The sequence below is a fragment of the Nelumbo nucifera genome, chromosome 7 (genome assembly GCF_055504915.1).
Source record: "Nelumbo nucifera cultivar China Antique chromosome 7, China Antique-T2T, whole genome shotgun sequence".
NCBI lineage: Eukaryota > Viridiplantae > Streptophyta > Magnoliopsida > Proteales > Nelumbonaceae > Nelumbo > Nelumbo nucifera.
This window is the reverse complement of record NC_142655.1, coordinates 60382980-60408723: the sequence shown is the minus strand read 5'-3', so window position 1 is coordinate 60408723 and position 25744 is coordinate 60382980. Positions and strand designations below refer to the sequence as shown.

General features: G+C 41.3%; 1 protein-coding gene across 3 annotated transcripts in view; it reads right to left on the bottom strand.

Annotated features, from left to right (window-relative positions):
* The window catches only part of ABCD2 (ABC transporter family protein), a 111882-nt gene extending 98187 nt beyond the window's left edge, over positions 1 to 13695 (bottom strand). The window contains exons 1-7 of one of the 3 annotated variants that reach the window (XM_088891536.1): positions 13115 to 13695; positions 12948 to 13016; positions 12788 to 12868; positions 11877 to 12654; positions 11264 to 11378; positions 7903 to 8098; positions 7685 to 7752 (exon numbers count right to left, since the gene is read on the bottom strand). In XM_088891536.1, the coding sequence (XP_088747662.1) occupies positions 7685 to 7752; positions 7903 to 8098; positions 11264 to 11266 (267 nt within the window). In that variant the 5' untranslated portion in view covers positions 11267 to 11378; positions 11877 to 12654; positions 12788 to 12868; positions 12948 to 13016; positions 13115 to 13695. Of the gene's footprint in view, positions 1 to 7684; positions 7753 to 7902; positions 8099 to 8771; positions 9340 to 11263; positions 11379 to 11876; positions 12655 to 12787; positions 12869 to 12947; positions 13017 to 13114 lie in introns of those variants that run through there. The other 2 variants (XM_088891537.1, XM_088891535.1) reach the window with 2 other exon arrangements.
* Positions 13696 to 25744: the final 12049 nt, after the last annotated feature.

The window sequence follows — 25744 nt, the reverse complement described above, 5'->3', positions numbered from 1 at the left end:
ATTGGACAAATGCAGAGCCCATGGGTCGGAAGGATTCACAATGGCCTTTTACCAAGATTGTTGGGATTTTTGAAAGAAGATTTGTTAGAAGTGTTTGGTGAGTTCTTTAAAAGAGGGGTAATCAATCCAGGCTTCAATTGCAGGAATTGTTGGCGTGTTTAGGGATGAAGAGGGCAACATACAAGCATTTTATTCTAGCCCAACTAGAGTAGGAAATTCCTTGAGACCTGAAACTTTGGTCTTCATTGAGGGAGTAAAGAGGCAAAATCTCTGAACATTGGAAAACTAATTATTGAAGGGATCTCCAAATTGGCTGTGTGATGGCTGCCAATCAAAGAGGCAAAAATCTATGGAGCTTTAAGAATGAAAGGAAGGAATTCTGTAGAGAACACTGATGTTGACCCCACTGATGTGGTCCCCACTATGTTCGTATGGCAGCATATTTCTGTTAGTTACGTCAGTGTTAGTTGGTAGCTATTTCATTTTGTTATTTCGGAAGGTGGCAGCCAGAGATTTTCTTTCATAAAGTAAGTTTTTTCTTGAGAATAACTTTGAAAAAAATCATCTTGGTCTATTCTAAGAGGTGCGGCTGGAAAATCTGTGTTTTTTCCTTTAGGGTTTTGAGAGAAAACCCTAAAATTCATAACTGTTGTTGGTTTCAGATCAGATTTTGAATTGGTTTCATACAAAATTCTGTTTTCAGATCAGATTTTGAACTGGTTTCAATCGGCCATGATGGCCACTGGGGGTAGAGGAAAACTCAGCTACTTGTTGAGAGATGTGAAAGAACCAACTAAGGAGGACCAAACTTATACCAAATGGGTTCAGGAGAACTATTTGGTTATGACATGGTTGTGCAACTCTATGCAGTCACATATCAGCCGGAACTATTTGTGGGCAAAAACAGCCAACGAAATCTGGGATGTCATGAAAGAGACTTACTCCCAACCCCTTAATGTTGCTAGGGCTTATTAATTGAAGTGTGAGGTTAACAACCTAAGCAAGGAGAGAAACTAGTCTCGGTTTACTTCTCTACCTTGAAATCTTTGTGGCATGAAATTGACCACCTAGAAACACTTGAGTGGGAAAGTCAGAAGGATGCACAGACTCATAAAAAGCAAGTTGAAACTAATAGGGTTTTTGAATTCCTAGTTGGTATGAATCCTAACTATGATATTGTGAGACAACTACTAACAAGGGGGAGTGTGACCTTATCTCAAGCCTACTCCTTAGTGCATAGTAAAGAGACTAGGAGAAAGGTTATGATGCAGCATCAGCCCTTCCCACCAGCCTTGGCAGCAGTTAAACCTAAGTCTGGGGGTGATACGGAGAGGGATATAAAGAAAGAAGATAAGCGGGATCTAGTGTGTGAGCATTGCAAGAAACCTAAGCATACTAAAGATACATGTTGGAAGTTGCATCCTCATCTAGTTCCAGCAAAACTAAGGAACAAAAGGGGTAATGCTAAAATGGCTATTAATACTGACTGCGCATCCTCATCGGGCACAAAAGGCACGCCTCTAAACACCCTAGCTGCTGCCCGGGCTGCCCTGACTCAGTTGGAAAAGGAAGTTGAGAATTCAGCTCAATCATCTCAACCGCCATCAGCTCCTACCACATCAGTCTTTGCTCATTCAGGTACTCGGGCCTCAGCTTATCATGCTTCATCTCCAAGTAACACTAAACATTGTTGGGTAATAGACTCAAGTGCATCTGACCATATGGTTGGCTTGCCATCACTGTTCACTACCTATCACTTATCTTCTAGCAGAGATAAAGTGTCCATTGCTGATGGTTCCCTTGTTCCCATTTCTGGCAAGGGAGACATCAAGTTGTCTAATACCATTTCCTTATCTTCAGTTCTGCATGTTCCTAAGCTTAATACTAATTTGCTTTCAGTCAGTAGCATTACAAAACATCAGAATTGTTCAGTAACTTTTTTCCCTGACCGATGTGTTTTTCAAGACTTGGAGATAAGGAAGGTGATTGGGACTGGCCGTGAGACGAATGGGATCTATCTGCTTGGAGAGAGTTCTCATTGGGAAGATAGTGAAGATATGAAGTCTTTTGTTTCTCAGTCTGTTAGTCAGGTTATGCTTTGGCAAAATCGGTTGGGTCATTTATCATTTCGGTCTTTCAAGAGTTTGTTTCCAAATTTATTTGAGTCTGTTCAGATGTCCAATTTGAGATGTGAGAGTTGTGAGCTTACAAAGCATAGTAGAACATCTTATTCATTGAGTAATAAAAGAAGTAGCAATTCTTTTGATATTGTGCATACCGATGTTTGGGGCCCGTATCACATCATTGCCATGGGGGGATACAGATATTTCTTGTTGTTTGTTGATGACTATACTCATTTTTATTGGGTTTACCTTATGCATTCTCGAGATGAGGTTCCTGCTTTGACCCAGATCTTTCATCAGATGATTTTAACCCAATTTGGGGTCAAAATCAAGATCTTCAAATCCGATAATGCGAAAGAATACTTTACCAACTCATTAGCCTCTTATTTGCTTGATCATGGGATTATTCACCAAAGTACTTGTCCTTATACACCACAGTAGAATGGGGTTGCTGAGAGGAAGAATAGGCACATATTGAAGGTGGCTAGAAGCATTATGTTTAACTCCAATGTGCCTATTCGTTTCTGGGGAGATGCTATTCTTACAATAGTGTATCTCATTAATCGAGTTCCTTCACGAGTTCTTGACATGAAGCCTCCATCTACCCTTCTATACACCGATAAAGAATTGTTTATTGTTCCCCTTAAAACCTTTGGTTGCACTTTCTTTGTTCAGATTCTTGGACCTCATCGTTCGAAATTTGATCCTAAGGCCACCAAATGTATTTTTCTCGGTTATGCACAAACTCAAAAGGGTTATTGCTGCTATAAACCTACTTCTGGGAGGAGATTTGTCTCGATGGATGTTACTTTCTTTGAGGAGGTATCCTATTATCCTAGGGTTTCTCCTCAGGGGGAGAGTAGTGAGAGTGGGGTTAATTCATCAGAAGTTCATTTACCTGTTCCATTGAGTAATGAGGGATGTAATGGGGAGGGTTTTCAGAGGTGTCAGGATTTGAGAGTCTATCACAGGCGGTGGAGGCAGGTTGATTTTGGTCATCAGCATTCCAGGCCAGCCCCAGTTCCTTCGGCGGATCCAGATCCAGGTCCCACTGAGATACCTTCCACTGTTGCACCCTTACCTCCTTTGGATGACCTTGACCTCCCCATTGCAGTCCGTAAAAGCAAACGGCGTTGCACCACATCCACAGCTCACTACATTTCCCAGTTCCTGTCCTATGGTCGCCTGTCCCCCTCTTACAGGTCCTTTCTCACATCCATTGCTAATATTCCTATCCCTAGAACAGTGCAAGAAGCCTTGTCAGTTCCTGAGTGGAAAGATGCGATGAAGGTTAAAATGGATGCTCTTCTGAGGAATAATACTTAGGAGCTAGTTGACCAGCCTAAAGGGAAGAAACCGGTTGGATGTAGATGGGTATTTACTACAAAACATAATGTTGATGGTTCCATTGAAAGATATAAGGCCCGGTTAATTACAAAGGGATTTACTCAGACTTATGGTATAGACTACTTCGAGACATTTGCTCCAATAGCAAAGATGACCACTATTAGAGTTTTGTTATCCCTTGCAGCCAGTTACTCTTGGCCCTTGTTCCACTCCTCAATGGAGTCTTACAGGAAGAAGTCTACATGCAGTTACCTCTTGGATTTTCTGATGCAGAGACAGGAAATAAGGTTTGCCGGTTAAATAAAGCCTTGTATAGACTAAAGTAGTCCCCTAGAGCTTGGTTTGATAGATTCAGACAAGCCCTTGAAAAATTCGGCTATGTACAGGCCAGTCAGACCATACATTGTTCATTAAGAGAGTGGACTCTTCCTTGACTTTGCTTGCTGTATATGTGGATGATATTGTAGTGACAGGGAATGATAACAGTGAGATTGAGTCTCTTAAACAATTCCTTCATCAAGAGTTTGAGGTGAAAGATCTGGGAGAGCTACGATACTTCTTGGGTATTGAGGTAACTAGATCTAAACATGGGATTTTTGTTTCTCAAAGAAAATATGTTCTAGATCTATTGAAAAAAACTAGAAGGTGTTAAGCCTGCAGATACACCGATTGAACAGAATCACAAGATCAGTGCAGAGGGTGGAGAGCCACTTGAAGATAAAGCTATGTTCCAACAGTTAGTTGGAAAACTCCTCTATCTTTGTCTCACACGATCGGACATCTGTTATGCAGTCAACGTTGTCAGTCAATATATGCACTCTCCTAGAACTACTCACCTCCTTGCAGTTGAGAGGATATTAGCATACTTGAAGAGGTGCCAGATAGAGGTAATTATTCAATAATAATGATCACATGAAGATAGAGGTTTATACAGATGCTGATTGGGCTGGGAGTGTTGATGATGGAAGGTCTACCTCTGGATATTGTGCTTTTGTAGGAGGTAAACTTGTCTCCTGGAAGAGTAAGAAACAAAGTGTTGTTTCTCGTTCTAGTGCTAAAGCTGAATATAGATCTATGGCTAATGGTGTGGCTGAAATCCTATGGCTGAAGTCATTATTTGAGGAATTGGTATTGTTTATGAGAAACCCTTAATGTTGTATTGTGATAATCAAGCTGCTATTAATATAGCTCATAATCCGGTACAGCATCATAGAACTAAGCATATTGAAGTAGATCGACATTTTGTTAGAGAAAGGGTTTCATCTCAAGAAATGTGTCTCCCGTATATCACTTCCAACATGCAACTCGCAGATCTTCTCACCAAGGTTGTTCCAAGGAAGAAGTTAGAGGTAGACCTATGCAAGTTGAGAATGACAAATATCTATTCCCAACTTGAGGGGAGTGTAGAGAACACTGATGTGGTCCCCACTATGTTCGTATGGCAGCATATTTCTGTTAGTTATGTTAGTGTTAGTTGGTAGTTATTTCAATTTGTTATTTCAGCTTTATTATTAGTTTATTTGCCATGTAAGCAACAAGGGCAATTCAGCCCTTTTACAATTAGTCAACATATATAAATATTAAGAGTGGGTCGGCTGATGTCAAGACCAACCCTCTCTCTTTTCCAAAATCTCCTCGTGTGCTTCTTCTCTTCTCTCCTTCTCTTCTGAAATTTCTTCATTCTTTTTCTTTTGAATTCAAGACTGATTGTAGTCTCGATCGACTACTAATTCAAATGGTTCACACAAAATATAGAAGTGAGAGTTCAATGGGTCAAAAGGAGTGTGAATTCTTTTGGTGATGCTCTTACTAAACAAGGGACGGGTAGGGATAAGTTGTCATGGGCTCAATTGTAAAAAGAAGTTATGTTGGGTTAGGGAGAGAGAAGAGGGTATATCTCTCTCTAACTTTGTTTTATTGTACTCTTGTAATTCCTTTCTAATTTTAATGAATTTTCAGTTACCAATAAAAAAAAGACTGGATCTATTTCACCAATTCTCCTTTAATGATATTTGGAGGAATTGACCAACAGTAGCAAGATGTTCTTCCATAAAGAATAGGGTGGTAGCAAACTGGGCACCCCCTCCTAAAGGCTCTTTGAAGCTGAACTTTGATGGGAAATAAGTTTGGAGAGATTGCACTTTTCTACTCAGGTCCCTTGGGAATTGGGGACTCTGTTAGGGCAGAATTATTAGCTGCCCTACAAGGAATGCAGTTTGCAAATCAACTAGGTCTGGAGCAGCTTTTGATTGAAGGGGATTCCAAGGTGGTAGTGGGCTGGTTGAAGGACCCAGAGACTCATGCGTGGTCTTACAAAAATGAAGTCAAGAAATTTAAGTGGCTAACAGTCTAACACATAATATGTCTATAAGAATACAATGGGTGGGGAGATCAGCAAATGCACTGGCTGATTGTCTAGCCAAGCAAGAGGCAAATAGGGAACAGTTGTTTTGGGCTCAGGTGTAATTTGATACTTATTTACAGTGTACATTGTTAAGAGAAGTCGTAGTTTGCACCTCTCCAAGGGATGTATCTTATTCTTGGCCTTTGTTCCCATTTGATTTGACCATAATATGGTGATCTACATAAAAAGATATATGATAGGCATTCTCAATCTCAGTCTAATCACACCTTATCCATTAAGCGGCAAAGTATTCCGTTGACTACACTTACTATTCATGTTGATGATAATAGTAGTGACTAGTAATAAGGAATCATCAGACTGAATAAGGTACTTTGTTAATTTTGTGTCCCAAATATACCAAATAAGGAATCATCAGACTGAATAAGGTACTACTGAATAATAGTAGTGACTAGTAATAAGCAAGTTGGTATCTATACATGACATGACTAGGACAAATATACCAAATGCAGTGAGTGTAGTTAGCCATAGATGCTCCTAGAAATTCTCAACTAGCTGCAACAAAGAGGATTTGAGCCTATTTCAAAAAACATTCAGGCAAAAGTATCTTCTTTGCTAATCATGGTCACATGAAAGTGGAGGCCTTATGCAAATGGAGCTTGTTCACTTAATGATAGGTGTTCTACATTTGAGTATTGCACTTTTGTTGGTAGAAATTTGATCTCTTGGAAAAGGAAAAAATTTAGTTGTTGCCTGCTCCAATGCTGAAGCAAAGTACAAGGTCTTGGCACATGGTGTGTCAAAAATCTTGTGGATTTGGTCTCTACTTGGAGAGATGGGAGTTGAATTCCAGAAGCCACTAATGTTGTACTGTGATAATCATGCCACCATTAATATTGCTTACAGCCTGGTTCGACGTGCTAGGTTCAAACACATAAAGGTTGATAGTCTTTCCTTTTCTCATTTTCCTTTTTTTTTCTTGTTTTTGGCTTTGTGGAGCTATGCAACAGGTGGTAGCCCATAACCCCCCAACCCTGGTGACAGCCACCTGTTTCAGATTTATTTTATTACTTTTATTGTTGTTTTATAGTTGATTAGTAATGTCAATGGGTCATTTTGTGTCCAAATCCAGTTAGACCCAGACCCAACCAATAAGTAGATGTGCAAAACCAGTTCCAAACCAGACCCTATAGGATCTATAATCAGAACTATCAGGTCTGACCAGATAAGACTCAATTGTAATTGACAGCTATACTTTTAACCTGTAATTTGACAATAAACCTACTTATTTGTTAAATCCACATATTTGGACATCACAATATAATAACATTACAAGTATATCATGAGAAACATAGGTATCTTTTATTGTAAAATAGAAAAAAAAAAGTATTAGACTGGGGATATCTTTGCAATATGCCAATATGTATGTGTATAATTATATACACAATTATATATATAGTTTATTTGTGTCTTACTTGGTTTGGAACAACCAAAACCGATCCCAACCCAATTATACTTGGGATGCATAATGCAGACACTATAAGTTTGGTTCTGGTTTATTGGGTCTGCCTGACCTAGTGACAGCCTATAGCTGCTGTTATAGCTTTTACTTGTTTTATATTATTTTTTTCTTATTATGGGCAGACAGGAATGTACACTCAGTTTTGGCTTCTCTTCTAAAATTTTCTCTCTTCTCTGAAATTAAACTAGCAAACAATTTATTTTCCTTTAGTTCTAGAGAGACAAGTAAATTATTTAAAAAAACTATATCTTCTCATATGTGGAGTCAATTTGGAAATGCTTCAATATGGATTGTAGAGCAATACCTACTAAAGTGCAGCAATATGCTCACCGGAATTCCTCCAGCAAAACCGCCAAGGTAGTACAATAGTTGTTTTGTAAATTGTTCTTGATCTTTGTCTTGCAAGATTGAAAAACAGAATATAATTTAATTGATGAAAACACACTTAACCTTCTAAATGTTTCTATCATAAAGCTTTTATGTGTGGATTGTGATAATACTGAATAAAAAAGGCTAACAAAGAGAAGATATAAACTATTAAGACTTACTTGCAAGTGCATTGTAGAAATCCCGACCAAGAAAACTAAATCCAACACTAATTCCTGTAGTACCCAGGGTGAGAGCAAAAACAGCAGCCAATTGTAGCCTAGCTTGGACTTTATCATCTGATGACCAATATGGAGCTGCAACTTTCCAAAATCTTCTCCACAGTGTTGGAAGATCAGGTCCCTTTCTTTGTAAATCCTAATGCAGCAGAAAATCCAAAAAAAAAACAAAGGTGAAAATTCAAGAGAGCTTAGCTCAGTCAAGAGAACCAAAGAGCAATAACAGGAAATTTTCAATTTAATCAAGTATAGATCCATAAGGGATAGCCAAATAAAAATAGAAGAAAATTCCAAAAGAACCAATAATGCAGGCATGCAGCACTAGCTGAAAGGGTGATTCAGAAAGACTTTTAAAACAATACAAAAGATTATAGATCTGTCAAATGTCTATAGAATAGAAGAGCAATAATAGGCATCTTTTACTAGGTACATAAATCAGATTAATCAGATAGTCCCAAATTTTAGCAAAACAACATAAGAAACCCCAACAACAAATAAAACAGTAGGAATTCCATCCCCAAGAAAACAATAAGTAAAACCAGCTCTGTGTGTGTGTGTGTGAGAGAGAGAGAGAAGAGCTTTGAATTACTAAGAGAAAAGATCCAAGACATCACAAAATTTAAATAAATGATAAGAGACCAAAACGAGAAATAATGAGCATTTTCCAATTTGATCGAGGAATTCCTAAAACATGAAATTTCACTGTAAAACCTTATGGATTATCATTATCCTACAAAATAAATGAAACAGCTTATCTAAGAGAGATACAGGGACTATTAAAAAGAATAAGTTGCTGATGATAAATAATATACCTTATCCTGTTCAGGTGCAGAAAATGGAGATTCATTTGGAGTTGCGGAAGCTACTATACTTAATTTCCGAAAGGAATGCGATCTAGTTCTCTTCCTCGTTTTGGTAGCCATAGCGTGAAACGAAAGTGGAAATAAAAGAGGTTTTAGTGCAGAGGTAGAGATTGGAGGATGAGAAACAGTGGGAGTGAAGACCATTTGAACATTGTTGGAGGCATAGAGAGGTGTTGTTAAAATCATTTTTTATTATAATAAATAGTTCGTACTCAACTTTTCCCTTCTTCGAGAGAGCGCCAAAGCGTGATACGCGAGTTAGTTTGAGAGAGAGAGATTGTACTGTCCCTGAAAAGCGCGCGCTGTTCTAGTTTATACAATTTCGTAATCTGTTTAATTATGTAGTAGTTCTTTCGATCTTTGTTAGTGCCGTGGCGCGCAGAGCAAACTCCCTGGAAAGTTTTCTACCGCAGATGGTCTATCCAAAGTGAGTAGGGATCTAATCTATATTTTCAATTTTCTTGTTTTTCTTAAAATTTAAAATTAGACACGCCAGTTTGGATCTGACTGATACCAAATTACCAGCACACGATCCCAACAGCCATCGCAGCCGTAGGACCAGATCCGGACGTCCGGCAACTGGGCTCGGATCTCTTAATACGCTCCAACATCATCTATCTCCGCACAGCACATACACGATGCGGGGTCGTGAATCGTGACGAGAGTCCAAATCTATTCCTCACGACGCGCGCCTCACACTGAACTCACATCTTGTCTTAGACGCACATCAGAAATATCTTCCGTATTTGTATTTATCATTCATTGAGAGTTGTTTCAAATACCAGTTGGGATGTGGCTGTGAGGTGCGCTCTGTGAGAAATAAATCCTAATTCTCATGATGATGGGTCACTGTCTCACAATGAGATGTGCAGATACAGATTATTGGGATGGGTTGGGAGCAGATCCCATACATTGGGACCAGATCTGAACTTTCTTTCCCCTCTGGATCTGATGCCCAATACTTGTACCCACGAGCACCGCCATCATGTATTGGGAACATCTCCTTATGAATGAAAAGTGATATATTGCCAATGCACAACTGTTATGTTCTGTGGGTTGAAATGTGGAAACAAATAGTGAGTAGTATATCCGAGCCCCTTTCTTTCGTTGAATTGAGATTTGCTCCTTAGAGAGTACACTCCACACCAACCTCACAGCCCATCCCACCCTGTACTGGGAACCCCATGAATAACAACAGAAATTACAAGAGAAGTTCTTGATGGGTCGGTTAAAAGCATTGTAAGGAGCAATCTGTTAAGAGCAGATCTGGACTCCCTTTCGTCTCTAAAACCCTTTTGCATCTCTGCAGTTCAGATTTACAGTTTACTCCACACTGCTGCAAAAGGATATGACTTATGAGAAGGGTGTGAGGACCAAATCCCATCTCAAATAAGAGTACGTCTAATAAAGAACTGTCTGAGTACTTATTGATGCAACTCATTGTATTTAGGGTAAAAGAATTAAGTGTCCGACTATGATATGGAAAACCATATCATATCTAAAACCTGTACTGCTGCCACGTATACAGCAGTTACCGGGTTTATTTAAGTAACCGGTAATTGGTTTTTTATATGTTAATAAAAATTTAAAAGAGTCTTTTAACTTATCCGTTAACCGAATACCCCATTACATTCTTATCTTCTTCCAATAATTTAAGATATAGATCGTGGGAATCATATTCATGACACATTAAACAATTTGTTATAAACTTCCAGACATGAGAGAACCTTCTCCTATTCTATTTCATGACAAAACTAGCGTATTTGAGACAACTAATAAGGTGATGTGAAGCCTTAGATCCTTGAAGGACCCATTGTTAGTTCCCATCTTTTGTTATCTCCTTCCCAACATCTAGATCTAAAACACAAGAATTTAGACCTAGACTAGAATCTAGTAATGAGCATGCTCTTGCAAATAATATGGATGTATTTCTCCTGTATCCTCCCAGAGTACTTGTCTGATAGACAAGAACCCAGCAAGAAAAACGAAAAAAATCTTAAAACCAGTTCTTTGAATCATTGAACTACCAAAGAGAGAGAGAGAATCAGTAACACTACAAAACATGATACCCAGTCAAATGGATATTTGCAACATGCATTTTTGTCCCCTATCCAGGTCCCTTTTCAGACACAATGCATTCAGATCGTCACCTAATGACGTTTTAGGAGAACCGGGAATCAGGATCTTCCTCCCAACCAAACGAATGTTATTCTACCAGAAAAATCCCATTAATCGGCAAACTCAGACTTGCAATGCAACCACTGGAGATGAAGAGATCCCATATGCTTGGAACTTGAAATGAAGACCCAAATCATGCAAGAATGAAAGAATGATGAACATATATCAATTGGTAGAGAAATAAAACCAAACAGGAGAAACCCATCAAAGTAAAAGATCTACAAGAGCAATTAAGAAAAGAGAGGAAGAGAGACAATGCTTACCATCAGATTTGACAGGGTGAGAGAGCAAGAGGATCACTTGAAGAAGCACAAGAGTGACGAGGTGACACCAAAGAGAAACCATTGTTGTCAGCGATGATTCAACAGGGGTGTTGAGCTGAAGATATCGGGGAAAATGATGGTCAGTGCTTTTCTACAAGTTAACGTCTTTCTTAAAATGAATTTCTTTTTTCAAATGTGATTTTAATTATTGTTTTGAAACCAGTTACTTGCGATAACCCATATTCACGAAACCAGTTACTTTTTCCATATCATAGATTTTACATACCATGAGTTTTTATAAATTACCTTAAACATGACTGAGTTTTACAAAAAGACTGAAATAATTTTGTGATGCTTTTACCCTTTTTTTCAAATTTTTAAAATATACCAAAATTTTTGAAACTCATGTAGGTGGTGGGGAATCTGAGAAAATCTTTCGAAACAGTTGACTCCAACATACACTAGTAACTAATAACAAGGCGCAAAGGCAACACCATAAAGCAAAATTCAAATCTTATTTAATATCATTCTCAAATCCTTTACAATAAATACAAGGTATTCATTCCAGTGCCTGGCTACACTCTTCGAAGCTTCACAAGTCTTTCAATTCTACCTCGTATTCGGCGAGGATCTTTTTCTGCCTAGAGCCTCGTCCATCAGGGCCTTGAGTTCCCTGTCGCCTTTGCGATGTTAGCCTCAAAGAAAACGCATGGGCCAGCATAACAACTCGCTCCTCGATCTGCGCCATGTTGAAGCCCATGACAGAAAAGGACCTACAAGCTTCTGGCAAGAGAGCAAAGTCCAACCACGAAAACTCTTCAACTGGATGGTTCATTACGCGATCCATCATAGTCACAATGATATTTAGAGCGGGCCCCATGACCATTGGATGAAGATTGGCTGACGATAACCATCCTGCCGGGATGATAGTCAATGTGAACACCGCCACCGAACGAGAGACGAAGTACTTATCACTCCCCTGACACCCTTGGACTTGGACAAGATCTACGGTCTCATAACCCAGGGAGGGGATGTTGTTCTTGTCGCAGTATTCCGTGAGCTCTTACCGAATCTGCGCAAGTTCTTCCTCGTACGACAATTCTGCTGCTTCGTCCCCTCCTTCGACGAGTGTTTCTGGTTCAATAGGAACCCTAGTTCTGACCTAAGCTTGGATATCTGGGTTGGTGGGGACCTCAACCTCTACAGTGGTAGGAGGGGTGGAGGCTTCTTCGCGATGAACCGCTGAGCCTGGCTCTGCCCCTGGGGAGCTTCCCTCCCCCTACACCAAGGCACCCGGCACGGCATCATGTACGCTAGCATTCTCAGCGACCTCAGTAGCTTCTGGAGCCTGATTAGGGGGCTGTGATGATCTCAGCTCCTCCACTAGCCACCTAATAATAGGCGAGATCGGCAGTGGCAGGATGAACATGGAACGGGGCCCGCGATGAAATAAATCACAAACAGTTAGTGCGACATGCCTAAACTCGAAATAGCAATACGTCGATAAAACAAACTGACGCATACCTCGTTGTCCACAACAGGGACTTCTGAAGCACCTGCGCCAGGCTGAGCATCCTCTGCATCCACACGCTTCAAAATAAAAGACTATATGCTAATTAGTTAGTCACAAAATATAATGGCATCAACTGTAAAACAAACACATCGACAAGAAAATCTTACTTACCAAATCCACCCTTTCTGCAAGGGTTGTCGGGATCTCCGGGCTCAGTGGAATACCATCAGTCCCAACAGACTTCAAGAAAACACAACATATCGAATATGGTTCAGTCATCTACAATAAAATCGAACGAAATGGTAGTGAAATAGAGGGCTAAAGGATAAACTACATACCAAGTCATTTTCCACAGGACCCCACTTCGGAGGGCAGGAAGCCATCTTCTTCACATGCCCGCTCGAGAAATGGACACATGTGATCTTACTGGGGGGTACCACGATCGACGACCACGCCAAATCTACGCTTGGCGCCTCCTTCCCTTGGGGCGTCGAAGCGGGAGGATCTTGCCTGACCTTATTTCGGCGCTCCTGTGCTTGCGATGAAGCCACGTCTGCCGGAGGGTTGTTGAAAAACCGGTGGCTGCATTGGACGAGGCACCCTCGGCCTCTTCGTTGGAGGTGGATGGCTACTTTCTCCCTTTGCTGGAATGAGGCGCTTTCCCTCACGCTTTGTCTTCACCTTCTTCGGCGAGCGCAGTTGAGGAGCAACTGGACTCCCACCTTGGTTGGCAGCATGACCTTCAGGGGGAGTCGAGACATGAAGGGGCAGCAGTTCGCCCTTATCAATTCCTGAAAACCCCCTGAACAACGCGCACAGATACGTGAAATGGAGGGACTTGCAACCCTGCACGTGTGAATACCCTGCAATAGGGAACCTTGAAGCCTCGGGGAAGACATGTTCATGGCACCAAACCCAGAAAACATCGCTTCCCGAAGACTGTAAAAATTAGGTGCCCATATCATCATAAACTGGCGAAGTACCCAGTCTAGTCGGTAAGCACTTAGTTGAGCCTCGCCTGTGCGATCAAGATACACAATGATGCCAAGGCCAGGTTATTAACTGCGCTATGCTTGCGGTAGAACTGTTAACCTCCGTAGTGTTACGGTTCAGCACAGGCTTAGCCTTGCCTACGCTGGGCAGGCTTACGTTAGGGACATGCCCGTCATTTTCGCCTGTAAGATTTTTGGGAGAACTGATGTCATCTTCAGGCAGACCACCAGAAGCTTAACGTACTCTTTGAGGAGGGGTGGTCGACCTCCTTGGGTGCCTAGCCTTGGCACTCCTAGACCTTCATCCCCTTGCGGGGCGGCCCTGGTTAACGGCTAGCATGGCTACCAGGGTTCCTCATGGGCGCACACTTGCTCATGGGGACAGTGTTGGACCGGCACTGCGCTACCGATACTCAAGGGAGGCTTGGCATGCGGGCCTGGCTCAAGCATGTCCCTTCACTTCGCCAGCCCCTTGCCCAAGCTGAGTGAGCTACCCCGTTGCCCTTAGCGCACGGGTGTGTTCCGGCCCAAGCGGTTGCCTATCATCATGGCACACAGGTGCCTGTCATCATCGGCATACAGGAGACCCTTCACATCGGTGCCAAGTCACCTTATCGGCGCATGGTCGCCTTCCATGATGGTTGTCCCCCTTTAGCACGTAAGCGGCGCCTCCCATGGACCGGTCTGAGCCAGGAGAGTGCCCCGGCCATTGGACTTGAGGTCATGATCCAGTGCTACTGACGTTGGTGGAGCCATCCCATTGGGCAACTCCTAGCCTCTACGCGCAGAAAGGCTTGTCCTGGCCGGCCTTGGCCAGGACGCCGCACGGGTTTCTTCCGCTGTAGAACTACCCCCGTGACAGTTGGTATCAGAGCAAGTTGGCTAATTGCAACAGCAGTTGGTTTTCAGCAGATTAGCCCAGAGCCAGTTGAAGCGGTCATTTCGACAAGCAGCATTTTGTGGGGTGCGGTCCCTAGTCACCTCCACCCAGGATCGAGCAGAATTCAAATCAGGCCTGGCAAGAGGCCATTTCATAGTTCGTGTCCCCATTCCAATGACACTAAAACAGCTTCCCTTGCGGTTGCAGACGCTTTGGTTGTTGTCCTCATGCGGTGGCAGACGCGTGAGCCTTGATAGGAATGTGGGTACACTATCGGAGCAGATCGTTCATCAGGCCTATCAAGAGGCCATTCAATGTTCGCGTTCCCATTCCAATGACCCTAAAAACAGCTTCCCTTGCGGGTGCAGACGCATTGGTTGTTGTCCTCATGCGGGGGCAGACGCGTGGGCCTTGTTAGGAATGCGGTTACGCTAGCCGTTGGAGCATGGCGGCCCTACACCGGCAAAGTTTTAGGTGGACATGCTCAGTTTTCAGGTTGAACACTTGCAGCAGTAGAAGCTTATCTTAAGGCGAGTGCATGTTCGGCAACTCATGGGTAAAAAGTTGCCACACTCGCGTTTGAAGCGGTCAGGTCTCCTTGAGGCAGCAGTGGGGCCCCCTCGGAGTGAAGATGTAGCCCGAGTCGGCGTGGCGAAGCGTAGTTTCGAGGGCCCAGAGAGCATAAGCCATGGCTAGGTTTGAGTAACCCGCGCAGGGCGAGGTGAAGTCGGCAGGCCAGCATGGTGAAAGGGTACCCGTGTCATCGCCAACATGAGGAGTAGACCTATCAACGTGTTCGGTAGCATCACAGAAAAGCTACCATGAAGACGGTTGAGCCTTGAGGTAAGATGATACATGGGGCGGACCTCCGCGAAGCACCACACACATTTCTTCGAGGGCCCTTCTTTCACAGTCAACGGCATAGCCATTGCGCGGTTTGAGTAACCTCGACACCGGGGGTGAAGTCCAGGCAGGCCAGCATGGTGAAATGGTTCCGTCCCCATAAATGGACACCAATATAGGCAAGACCCGGGTTGGCCAGGCGAGCCCTGAACTGGCAGAAGAGTGGATGGCGCGGGACTCAAACGCCCATTCACGGAAGGAGTCATTGTCGAGGACGACAATGAATTGAGTGGGGGAGCCTGTTACGGTTCAGCACAGGCTTAGCCTTGCCTACGCTTGGCAGGCTTACGTTAGGGACATGCCCGTCATTTTCGCCTGTAAGATTTTTGGGAGAACTGATGTCATCTTCAGGCAGACCACCAGAAGCTTAACGTACTCTTTGAGGAGGGGTGGTCGACCTCCTTGGGTGCCTAGCCTTGGCACTCCTAGACCTTCATCCCCTTGCGGGGCGGCCCTGGTTAACGGCTAGCATGGCTACCAGGGTTCCTCATGGGCGCACACTTGCTCATGGGGACAGTGTTGGACCGGCACTGCGCTACCGATACTCAAGGGAGGCTTGGCATGCGGGCCTGGCTCAAGCATGTCCCTTCACTTCGCCAGCCCCTTGCCCAAGCTGAGTGAGCTACCCCGTTGCCCTTAGCGCACGGGTGTGTTCCGGCCCAAGCGGTTGCCTATCATCATGGCACACAGGTGCCTGTCATCATCGGCATACAGGAGACCCTTCACATCGGTGCCAAGTCACCTTATCGGCGCATGGTCGCCTTCCATGATGGTTGTCCCCCTTTAGCACGTAAGCGGCGCCTCCCATGGACCGGTCTGAGCCAGGAGAGTGCCCCGGCCATTGGACTTGAGGTCATGATCCAGTGCTACTGACGTTGGTGGAGCCATCCCATTGGGCAACTCCTAGCCTCTACGCGCAGAAAGGCTTGTCCTGGCCGGCCTTGGCCAGGACGCCGCACGGGTTTCTTCCGCTGTAGAACTACCCCCGTGACAGTAGTGCATTACTGGTCACCGTCCTCGGGAACTGGAGCACGCACGCAGAAATGGCATTGCATGACGGACGACTTGGGTGTATAGCCTCCATACGAACCCATCAAGGGAAGCTAACTTGAAGTCGATCTCGCTCATCTTGAATTGCTTATGCCGGCTAACTTGAAGCCAGCACTTTCCCAGCAAACATTGACCGCTTTTCCTTCAAATTCATCCCCTTCATGGTGGCAATGAAAACATGCAGCGGGGAGAGAGGATGGGGTGTAACGCTGAGGTTGAAGTGTTCACAAAGGAACATCCACAAAAACAGCGCACAAACGGAACATTGAAGCCAAGGGCAGCTAGTGCCCACTAGTAGCGAGAACAGTAAGTGGGACTAAGACGGTGCGCAAACCATACTCGGGAAGGCCAGGGAAAAGGAAGCGGGAGGAAACATACAAAATGAAGGCAGTGAGGTGGCATTGACTATCCACACCTCGCACCACTATGTCCCTCCTGCCATGGGATTCAAACCAATCCAACCACTGGTCCAACAACATCTTTCCTTGGGCGGTGGATTGGTCTACCTGGGCCTTGTACGCGGCAATCTCACCAAAGAGTTGATCGCTGAGCTCCGTCAAGTTGGAGATGTTGAGCAGACACCGAGCCCCCAATGGGCAACGCCAATAAGGCGGCCACAGCCTCAAAGGTAATAGTAAATTCTCCAAATGCATCGAAGAACGTTGGGCACGGCAACATCATTGCTCCAGTAGATGCTTCACGTACTTTACCCCTTCCCTACCTTTCAGATTCTTATAACGGTCTACGAATCTGAAGACCGGTGTCTTGCAGCACATAGGGTTCTCCAAAATGTGTTGCGTCGGTATAGCTGTCAAGAGACTTTGAACTGTCAGTCCTAGCTCCTGACATTTATATAAAACTGATTGGTCTAAATGATCACAAAGACACATTAACTCGGCTTCGTCAACAACGTCGAAAGCACCGCCCCTACCCCTAGTCACCGGCATGGGAGGCAAAAAACCTTGTCCCCCATCAGCCACCATGGTTGTTTCCCTCTCCATATGTAGCTCCACCATGTCAACTTCCTTGATGAAGTCAACAAATGGACAATCGGCATTCTTTTGGTGAGGAGCCATAACGAAATACAATAGGCAGAGTGGAAAACGAGAGCGAAGCAAAGAATACAGAGAGATCAAGAAGAAGATAGTGAGAAGATAAAGTGGAGGTCGAATAGAGACAACAACCCTTTATACCCCATTCCCACATGTCGGGAATGCCCGTGGAAGATGAACAGGCACGAATACGGGACCCCAGCCGACGCTCGACGAAAAAGTAACCCCAATAAATTTACATCTATACCCTCCAAAAGGCGGGACAAAATGGCACATTAATTTAAATGAAGTGCCACGTAAGAAATTGCTACTTTAAATATTGGGTATTGGAATCGTGCCACATGAGCGAACAGACCACATTCATGAGCGAACAAACCACATTTATTATGGAATGACAGACAAGGAATTGCTAATGATAACCACCACGTGGTCTTCACCCAACAGCTTTCCAGATTTCAATCAATAGATGAATATGGTACGCCATCGAATCATGCATCATCAACCAATACCGTGCATCGAGCACAGAATTTTGCCCTAACATACAGGGGGCTTTGCCCATACCGAAACATCAATGTTACTGTCTTTTGCCAATTCCCTTTTCATCAGTGGTGAGGGGTTGAAACTCGCAAATCCAATGTAGAATTGCCCACCGATAGAAAGGAAATCATCAAAAGACAGGGGGGTTAGATCAAAGAAGAAGATGAAAGGCAATTGGTGGACAAACACCTAACTCTTACCAAAGGCTGATAACGTGCAAACACATCCAACCACCCAAATAACTGACTTCTAGCTCGTTAATAGACAGGAGGGCTGACAAATGCCCAAATCAACTCCTCTTTAGCCACACAAAATCGCAAAACATAGTGGATCGCCAGATCCAACGCATAGGCGTGCAAACACATCCAACCACCCAAATAACTGACTTCTAGCTCGTTAATAAACAAGAGGGCTGACAAATGCCCAAATCAACTCCTCTTTAACCACACAAAATCACAAAACATAGTGGATTGCCAGATCTAACGCATAGGCATTCATCGATTTATCAAAGAACTTCATAGAAAATTTGAAGACAAAATGCTTATCGATAAGATTCTACTTACTGATAAGCAGGGGGGATAATGTAGGTACATAGTGCTCCCTCAGTCCCTCATAGCGCAATAAACACTGGATTGATACCACATGGATGCTTGCAAGTAGCCCATAGTCGATCTTTCCCTGTGATGAACCTATAACACATCACAAGTCTACAATGAACACATGGTTCATCACACGCCCACAAAATACCCATTTCTAGCACAAGCTCAGAGCAAACTCAAGAATGAACCCGCAAAGAGGTTCAGACGGACCTGGCCCTAGGTTGAACCCTGAATCACTATGGAGCCGCAGTTCACCAAAATCGAGTCCAAATATTGGTTGCATGTGAAACTTTAAGTTACACGCATGACTGGGCGCCACGTAGGTTTAGTAAAAGGCTACCCATTAGGCGATGACATCACTAATGCCACATCAGTTAAGTGAGGTACGAAAGGCAGTAGTACACATGGGTTATGAGGATCTTTTGGTGAAAGGAAAGTCAACCTTCAAGAAATCCCATAAGAACAAATGTTTTTGTCTCCTTCCATTCATAATCTTGGGATCCTCCCTTTAAATAAGAACCCCCTCATAACGAAATTTGTTCACTCAACTCTCAATCAATCCTATTATCAAATTCCCTACTCAGCTATCTCCTCACTCCCCTTACCCTAACCTTTCAATTGACTCTCTATTCCCGGTCTTCCTCTGTCTTTCAAGGAGATCACTCCCCTAGCCTAACCACTTCCTACTTACAAGGTAATCTACAATTGTTTTGGCTTTCTGAATGTAATCACTGATCTTTCTAGAGGCTCTGAAGTTGGCGCCTAAGTTGCAGTACCCTGGATCGAGAATGGAAAGAGAATGATCTTTCCAAAGCACTCCAAACTTTGACAGCTGTAGAAAGTCCAACAATTTGTGCAAGGACTCCCTCAGTTAGAGAGGCTACAAGCTAGCTTAGGACAACTGATCTAAGTGTACCCAGGTAGAGAACTCTGGATTCAGAATTTTCTTACTGTTATCGTTGGGATCTAGTATCTCTTTTGAGGGAGGTTTGGTCGATCTATCAATTAGCCCCATCAGCTTGTGGGCTTGAAGTACTGGTAGAAATTGCGCTTTCTAGAGAAGAAAATTGTCACCATTGAACTTGATTGCCAGATAATGAGAGATATTGGAAATTGAGTTGATGCTCATTGGTAGAGAAGAAATTTGGGAAGAGGTTGAGCTTGATCTCATTGCTTTAGATGCAATGGAGGTATTGTAGGCCATGGCTCTGATACCAAGTTAAAAAATGAAGAGAGTGGTCTTCAAAAGAATAGGTCGAATTTCATTAATTATTAACTGTTGTACAAGGCTGAATATATATAAGAATAATAAAGAATAAACTGGAAATAATTACAAGTACAGAAACAGTAAAATAAGGAAAGAGCTTTAGTAGGAAACTTTCTAAGAGAAGAGTTTCCTTTTTTTCTTTGATTGGCATCTCAATAGTAGTTGGTCCATCTTTAGCAGGAAGACTAGAGCTCTCTTTGGTAGGAGATCTAGAGCTCTCTTTTGTAAGAGATCTAGATCTCTCTTTAGTAGGAAGACTAGAGATCTCTTTGGTAGGAGATCTTGAGCTCTCTTTGGTAAGAGAAGGAGTACTAGGGTTGGTCGACTCCTCAATACAAGCAACCAACTTAAGAGTAGTTTATCATGTGTTTGCCAATGACTACAACTCAGGTTGACAGTGGTGGTGAGAGTTCCATCTTTGTCAGTAATATACCATGATGGGCAAGTTATAGAGCCACGGTACCCAAAACGGTGGTGGCCTTCAAGCAATGGTTAGTATTGATCATTCCATAGTAGGAAGTTGTGTTTGTCAAGCTTCACTGAGATCAAGTTTGAAACGTTCCCGAAAGAAGTAACAGGAGATGGGAAGGAGGAACTACAAGCATTGCATACTACCTTCAAAAGGCCAAATTACTCTCTGACAACTTGGTGGCTATTGGTGAGTTCATTTCATATTCAGAATTGATCTAGTATGTTTTAGGAGAATTGGGTCCAGATTATGAATATCTTGTAACTAGTCTTGTTCTAAGACCTAAAGACTACACATTTGATGAAATTCAGGCTCTTCTCCCTAATCATGAACTTCGAACAGAACAATCAAAGCCTCTCTTTGATGTTCCACAACTTGCAAATGTTGCTGCTCAATCTACTCTTTACAGATCTTCTACTCCCAAAGTTGATGTTGGCAAGAACAAGAACAAGAACAAGAACAAGACTAACAAAGAATGTAATCCAAATCCCTACCAAGGAGTCAAATGTCAGATTTGTCTCAAGCCAAATCACACTGCCTACAAATGTAGAGCACGTTTTGATAAAAACTTCAAACAGGAGAGGTCAAAAGGCAGCAATGTTGGTGATAATGTTTCAGCCTATCTACAAGTATTGCACCATTCATTGATAGCAATTGGTACCCTAACTCAGGAGCTAGCCATCACATAACATCTAATCTTTAGAACTCGTCTTTGCACTCTAAATATGATGGTCCTGATCAGATTAAGATTGGTAATGGAACAGGTTTGGGCATTAAACATATTGGTTCTTCTACACACTTTTCATCCTCTAGAAAATTTGCTCTTCATGATATTTTACATGTCCTTGATATCACTAAAAATTTATTATCTATTGCCAAGTTTACAAGGGATAATAACTACTACTTTGAATTCTATCCCTTTGGTTTTGTTGTGAAGGATCTATAGACAAAGAACATACTTTTGAAAGGACCAATTGAGGATGGAGTCTATAAATTGCAAGTCCAATCCATGGGAGTAGTATATCATATTGATTCTGGTTCAGCATTTATAAGTGAACAAACTTCAACAAATAACTAGCATGCTCGGCTTGGGCATCCTACAACACCAATTGTTAGACAAATTATAAACAAATTCCAGCTTCTAGTCTCTTCTTCTCATTTGGATTTCTGTTCATCTTGTCTGCTTCGAAAGACACACAAATTACCTTTTGTTTCTAGTAGTAGCACATATTTTACTTCATTGGACTTAATGTATTCAGACTTATGGGGACCTGCCCTAGTTTCTTCAGTACATGGATATAAATACTATATTGTTTTATTGATACATTTAATCTTTTCAATGGATATTCCCCTCTACAAGAAATCCGATGCATTGAATGCTTTCTTGCTATTTAAAACAAAAGTGGAGAACTTGTTCAAAACCACCATCAAATGGTTTCAATCTGATAGTGGTGGAAAATTCAAAGTATTTAAGCCATTCCTTGATAAGTATGGTATCACTCAACATGAATCATGCCCACACATACAAGAGCAAAATGGATTTGTAGAATGTAGACATTGCCTAATTGTTGAGACTGGTCTAACATTACTTTCTCATGCCTTGGTACCTACTAAGTATTGGTGGGAAGCCTTTCATTCAACATGGAAACCTTGTTGTATTGCCACCAAATCAGTCAAGACAATAATCTATAACATGGCATGGGGATCTATTCAAACTTTCCAAAAGTTATGTTTACAAGTCTTTTTAAGACACACTACAACTGGGTTGGAATTCTGAATTGGGACCATCTTATCTCATTGTTAAAAAGATCATCACTTTGTAACATCAAGGAAATTGAGGGTGTCATGTCCTTGCCAATCAATTTACCTAACAACTTAAATCCATCTCAGTAAATGTTTATTAAGATGGCAATTAAAGCATATAAGCCTAATACAAGGAGTGTAAGCACAAAATAGCTGCAACTATTACGCCATGTCCATCCCCAAAGGAAAAGATGAAAACAAAATATATAAAAAGAAAAAAATTCATTTTCTTCAATAGTCATTTTTATTAGCTAAGCTATGACAAACAACACAACTTAAAAACAAAACAACGAGAGGAGGCAAGCAGGTGCAAAGCAATCCAACTATATCCACTCACAGTTGTCCTATCTACCAGGTAAGGGGTTCATCCAAGGTTCAATAGCTTATATCAGGAAGCATTCATTATACAATTAAGCTAGTGATGCCTTGGATTAATGAAGTAAGGTAACAATCTTACCACTTAGTTATAAAATTAAGCTAGAGATGTCTCTGATCAATGAAGGAAACATCCTTAGCAGTTGGTTATACAATTAGGCTAGTGATGCCTTTGATCAATGTAAGTAACAACCTTGGCCAGATAGCTAATCATCATCAGAGCCTTGCACAACTACATTATATGGGGTTGACTAAGAAATTAAAACCTCAATTTTAAGGCTGCAAGAGATCATTCGGTAATGATGATTATTTGGAAACATAAAGCTTTCCACATCAATTTTTCATCTACAATTTTTACTAAATTCCAAATATCAAAATCGAATGAACCTGCAGTTCTATATCAGGTTCAATAACCATAAACTAAAACCCCAACTTCCATACAAGCTAAATAAGCCCATTAGTTAAAACTCCAAGTCAAATACCCAAACCTTAGAAATTGGTTTTTGAACATAAAAACCTAGACAATCATCTCAATAAAGCTATATACTGACAAAGTACCATAAAATTAGAACTATGTTAGCAAGAACTAATCTAGATAATCTTATATGAAAAAGAAAATGACTAACTTTCAATAACCAGCACACTTTGCAAAGCATGATAAAGTATTTTGGAAAATAAAAAATAATAACGATAACTTACATGAAACTTTGAAGGTTTATCAGAGATTGGATTGAGGAGAACAATAGTGAGATTATATACAAAATGAATCACTTTACTGTGAAACAAGAACGCTACCTGTTAGTCATACTGGTGTTCAACCGACAAGTTGTAATGCTTCAGGACTGGCTTTAAAAATGAAAATGATTAGAGCACGAGGGAGAGAGAGAGAGAGAGAGAGAGAGAGAGAGAGATAATTTTTTGGAACAAAGTTCCAGGAGGTGAGTTGAGAGTGGAAGAGACAACGAAAGAGGAGAGTGGGAGAGATCAATGGATCCTTCTTTTCTTAAGCAGGGCCATTTTGGTCATTACATGTCAAGGGTAATTTCGAAATAAAAAGAAAAATGAAGAAGAATGTGACATGGAATCCATGTTGGATTGCCACCTCATAGGCATAGAAAAATGCATAGTTGGCGTGGGAATCTGTCCTAAGTTTTCAAAAATTGTATTTACATGTCTTGATTCTGCATTGAGTGGATTGGAATTCAAAATTCTGAATTGGGTCTGTCCATACTTTTCCTGTAGTAAAATTGTTGTAAAGTATACGAGTATCTTAGTAATTGATAAAAAATAGGCATGTCTTAGTAAAAATAGCTTTTAGTAATTACGTAAAATTATAGGGGGTGTCTTAATAAATGACCCTTTTAAAAAAGTTAAATTACATTTTTCACTTGGTAACAGCTAGCAACATTTAGAAGATCACTCTTTGCACCATGAACTTCATTTACAAGGCAAGAACACCATCTCCAATATATTGAACAAGTTTTAATCCAAGAAATCCAATAAGGTCATGTTTTGGGGTGCTTATGTTAAAAATAAGTGTTTATCGAGTGCTTAAAAACATGTGCTTATTCGAATAAGCACTTATTTACATTTGGCACCCAACTTTTTCAAGTGCTTATTTTTTAAAATAAGCACTTATTTTATATTGGGCATTTGGTAGTCTTTTTCTCCAATAAGCACTTAAATAAGCATATGTGACACCCTTATGGAAGTACTTTTATAAAAACACTTTTATGAAAGTAATTATGAAAGTATTTTTATGAAAGCACTTTTACAAAAGTACTTTTATAATATTCAACTAAGGATAATTTTATAAGTGGTATTTTAAATTTCAACTAGGGATAATTTTGGAAGAAAAAATTGAATAAGTGCTTATTGTATAAACACTTAAAAAATGCTGGAAATTTGGGCTTAAAAATAAGCCCTTATTTTTAAAATAAACACTTATTTCGGACTTATTTCTCAAACACCAGTAAGTGTTTAATGGTGTAGTCCCGGCCCAAATAAGCACTTATTTTTAAGCACTCCCAAACATAGCCCAAGTATCAAACTAGATGGCTTCATAAAAGTTTGCCTATCATACCCACTGGTCATAAAGGTATTTTAAGCACACCATGGTTAGTATACTTGAACCCTACTATGCACATTGCATTGCTAATGACAATGAGATCCGAATTAATGCAATCGACAAGCTCTTGGATCTTGGAGACTGCTGCTATCATTGAATATTTAGCATTGCCATTCCTTTTATTCTCTTGGGGCTACTTGCTTCTCAGCTTACTTTCTTATCTCTTTGGCACATAATTGAATATGTATACTTAGGTTGCACATTTAGAGTATATTTATTAGTAGCCTTAATGAGTTTGTATTTATTATCATCAAAATATATAAGATGAACAACCTCCCCCTTTTTTATGATGACAAATTATTGGATGGAATTATGGAAATATTAAAATGTATAACATATTATGAAGCATGTTTATCCGCAAGCAAGTATTAGCAGCAAAGTTTAACGTCATATTTAGATTTTTCTTATGAAGCTCCCCCTCGGGAGAGTACATGCATGCTCCCCTAAATATATGTTTTTCCCTTTTTCGAATCTTTTAGATCAACATTTGTTTTCAACAAAGTATATCAAAGGGCATCAAATTGCAATCATATATTTTATCTTTTTTTCATTTTTCACCCCCTTATATTAGCCTTGACATATGTTTCTTTCTTTTATTATTTGCTCCCTTTGTTATTTCAAGCTTTTTTGATGATATATATACTCGTAATCGAAGCATTTTCATAATTCTCCCCCTTTTGATATGCATTCGTGTACATGCAATTTAACTTTTTTAAGCTTTTCCTCACATCGGAAAATTGCCTCCCCCGCCTCCCCCTGGCATCAACTGAAAGTGATGGAGAGAGGGAAAAAGATAAATTGCACAAGGATAAAGGCTGCAAGGGCAAGCGGTAATGACATGAAATCAGTGTTTATTGCCAAATAATACAATCAAAACACATAACATCGAAAAAGATGGAGGACAAAAGGAAAC